This window comes from Gasterosteus aculeatus, chromosome 20 (assembly GCF_964276395.1).
Source record: "Gasterosteus aculeatus chromosome 20, fGasAcu3.hap1.1, whole genome shotgun sequence".
NCBI lineage: Eukaryota > Metazoa > Chordata > Actinopteri > Perciformes > Gasterosteidae > Gasterosteus > Gasterosteus aculeatus.
The window spans coordinates 1,446,049-1,449,950 of NC_135707.1; the positions used below are offsets into that span (position 1 = coordinate 1,446,049).

At 50.3% G+C, this 3,902-nt stretch overlaps 1 protein-coding gene across 1 annotated transcript in view; it reads right to left on the reverse strand.

Annotated features, from left to right (window-relative positions):
- The window catches only part of prdm1a (PR domain containing 1a, with ZNF domain), a 10,400-nt gene extending 7,175 nt beyond the window's left edge, over positions 1–3,225 (reverse strand). The window contains 5 exon segments of the mRNA XM_078094366.1: positions 449–541; positions 543–587; positions 589–699; positions 701–829; positions 3,065–3,225. Of these exon segments, the coding sequence (XP_077950492.1) occupies positions 449–541; positions 543–587; positions 589–699; positions 701–829; positions 3,065–3,091 (405 nt within the window). The 5' untranslated portion in view covers positions 3,092–3,225.
- Between the last annotated feature and the right edge of the window lie 677 nt (positions 3,226–3,902).

Below are 3,902 nucleotides of genomic sequence, written 5' to 3' on the forward strand. Positions count from 1 at the left end.
GCTTCAAACCTTTGACCTTTTCACCACCGGCTCCATCGACGACTCGAGGTTGATTACGAGCGCCTGATGTTCAGCCTTCATCACACAGCCGGATGTGCTTTCAAAGAGGAATCATCGGGGGGCGGGGGGTCAAAGGTCCACATAATTAAACTCCATAAATCTCACTTAGCGGCTTACAAAGCAGTTTGATGCCTTTGTTGAGATGCTGAACGCTGCCCCCTATCAGCAGGCCCAGGTACTGCAGCTCCTTCCACACACACACACACACACACACACACACACACACACACTTGTCTCTGTAATGTGAAACGTTTAGTTTCACGGCGAGACACGTACCCCCCCCCCCCCCCCCCCCCCACCTCCTCACCCACCTCCTCACCCACCTCCCCTCACCCCCTCCATCCTCCTCAGCCTTCCTCCATGACCGGGATCTGACTCACGAGCGCACTGCAGATGGCTTCCTCTGCCCGAGTGTGTGCGTGTTGCGTGTGTGCGCGTGTGCGTTTGTGAGTCTGACCTCCTTGCTGTCGGCCGGGTGTTTTGAAGGCGAGGTTCCGGGGCAGCGACGCCTCGGCCCTGGTCGCCCTCCCGCGATCTGACTCCGCCTCCCCACGCCGTGTCTTTGACGACGTAGGTGCACTTCTCCTCAAACTCCGCCTCCGTCCACCGCGTCATGTCCGCCTCCTCCATCTCCACGTCGGCCCCCCGAGCTGGTGGTGGTGGCGGCGGCGGCGGCGGCGGAGACCATCTTGAACCCGCGGTGTGCGTCGTCCTGCTCCATGGCGTGCGCCCCCTCACTGGTCAACATGGCCGAGCTATGAGAGGTCGCCTGAAGAAGGAGAAGGAAGACATTGATTTAAGCACTTAAAAAGGTGCAGAAAGAAAAAAAATGGCGAAAGGGAAGGAGGGAGAGTTTAGGGAAGGAGAGAAGGAAGGAAAACATGAAAAGGTGAGAAGAGAAAGGAAGGAAAAGAGAAAGAAAAAGATAAAAGCAATGAGAAAGACAAAGTGGGAAAAAAAGATAACTGGTGAGGGAGGAAGAAGATAAGGAACAAGGAAAGGAAAGAAGGAAGGAATCGTCCCCAAAGGTGATAAAGAGTGATTAAGAGGGAGAGCTGTGATTATTATGTGGGCTGACTCAGTGAGGGGGGGGTCTGACTAATGCTGCTGCCTCACACACACACACACACACACACACACACACACACACACACACACACACACACACACACACACACACACACACACACACACACACAGGAAGCAGTTTGCTTTGTCAACTGTTTACGAAAAAAAGCACTTAGGACCGAATGAGGGAATAATGAAGACGTAACGAGCGTCTAAGTGACGATGATGATGTCACGTTGATCCATTTGTTTGATGATCAATAACAAACGTTTCCCACCTCGGACCCCGATCCCGTCTCAAGCCTCGGCCCGGTTTTTTTGGGGGGGGGGGGGGGGGGAGGGGGGGGGGCATAAAAGCGACAACATGAAATTGAGAGTGCGTCACTTTCATGAGGCCCTCGACGGAGTCCTCATGAAGAGAGATTAAAAAAAAGATTTGATCAGAAGATAAAATAATTAAAAACTTTGAACGCGAGTCCCTCTCCTTGAAAATCACTTCTCACGTTCCCTCCGCGGTGTTTACGGTTCTTAAAGAGTAACTCAGTTATCTGTGTGTGTGAGAGGAGATTATGACCCCCCCCCCCCTCCTCACCCCTCCTCACCCCTCCTCACCCCCCCTCCTACCGGGTTGAAGACAGAGGAAGGAAACGCTGTCTGTGTCTCAATGAAGCTAAAATTGGAAGCAGAGTGGCACTGCAGCGGAACCGGCAAATCATCCCAAACCCAGCGTGTGTGTGTGTGTGCGCGTGTGTGTGTCTGTGTGTGTGTGTGTGCGTAATGGGTGATGAGGAAGGGAGCGCCAAAATCTTTCCATTTGGGGGGCCACAGCAGCACAAACAAAATAACTTCAAACGTGATCCCACCCAAGAACACACACCTACACACACTTACACACACAACACACACACTTTGGGGAAAACACACAGCTCGTCCCACGCAGGCGGGAGACCACACGGACAATTCTTCTGCAGATTATATTAAACTCCAAACAGCAGCCAGAAAGTATCAGGAGGTTCCAACATTAACGCGTCTTTATGTTTACGGGGATTTTTATGTTTTGAGGCCTTCAACTTGCAGGAAAATGCTCTTAAAATCTGGATCATTAAAAAGAACTCCTCAGAAAGCAATCAGCTGAATTTAAAACCCTCTGAAAAGATATTTGAATTGTAAAAATAATTTCCAGCTATAAAATATAATTCCTCCCAGTTAACAGCGGCTGCTCTATTTGTTTCCATCAAACGAATCACTTAAAAAAAACTGATCAGCAAATTGAAAACTTTCTCAATATTTGAGCTCTCAGCTGAAGTCTTTGCATAACAGCTGCAACAACGAGAACCAATAGTGAAACCAAAAACAGAAACACATCAACTGAGAGACACAAAACTCCCGGGGAGCCTTTAACGCATCCAGGAGCCACCGAATGTCCATCTGAGTCCAACTGTCCTCCTCAAAAACTAAATGTAAACTCCTCCAAACTCCTCCAAGTGTGCAACGAAAACCAGACTCCCGAGTGAGGAGCAGAGCAAACAGCGCACAAGGACTCCGAGCAGCAATTAAACAATAAAAGAGGAAAAATACCGCAGACGCGTTTCAAATAAAACATTGTGATCAAGTCACAAATATCAAATAAAAAGAAACAAACTAACACCAAAAAAAAGACGAAAATCGAATTTAAAACGACCTTAAAAGTAGATTCACGTTTTTTCCAACATTTTTATTCTACTCACTGCTTTTCTGTTTCCTCATAATCCAGGAAGTTTAACACAAATTAACAAGTAAAATAAAAGTAAAATAAAAAAGAAGCACGAAAGGGGATCTAATAATCTAATTCTCTTTAAAAAAGTCCACCGGGACTCGCGTCCTCTCCCGTTCCTCCGTCCCACGTCCGACCGAGCGGAATAAGGGCAGCCGGGGGGCCCCGGGGGCTCCGCACTCACCGTGGAACTCTGGTCCCATCCGCACATAGGGGCGACCGTGTGTGTGTCCGTCTGCGTGAGGGTACACGGTGCGTGTCGGACAGGTGCAGTCCGTCCCGAGCGCCGGTACTCCACCGCGGGGCGTGTGTGTGCGTGCGTGCGTGCGCGTGTGCGTGTCGAAGCGCGAGTGATCCACTCGGCGTCCTGCGTTGAAATGCCGCACCAACGCCAGACGTCCATCTGACTAAGCCGAGGGAGGCCCCGCCCCCCTCGGAACCACGCCCCCGAGCGAGCCCCTCCCATGGGCTCCGCCCACCTCTCGCACAAACACGCGCCCACACAGATACACGATTCTTAACGGGGAAGCTTTCACCTGAGACCATGAGCTACACGCAAACACACACACACACACACACACACACACACACACACACACACACACACACACACACACACACACACACGCGCACACACAAAAGTTGTGTTGCAAACAGTGACAACACAACTTTTTCTGCCTCATGATGAAGTTTTCTTTCAATGGCGATGATGCTGGTGTGTGTTTGTTAGTGTGTGTGTGTGTGCGTGTGTGTGTGTGTGTGTGTTGGTGGGAAATGTCTGTTAGCAGCTTCAAAAGGGTAAACAACATATACGTGTGTATGCGTTTGTGTGTCTGTGTGTGCGTGAGTCTTTAAGGGGGAGCATTGAGTCACTGCCACAGGATGTCCCTCTCTTCCCCAGGAAACACACAAACACACACACACGCACACACACACACGCACGCACACACACACACGCACACAGCCTCTAGGGGGCAGGACGGGTCTGCTCTTATTTCCTTAAGTTTGTAATCTCTCTCTCT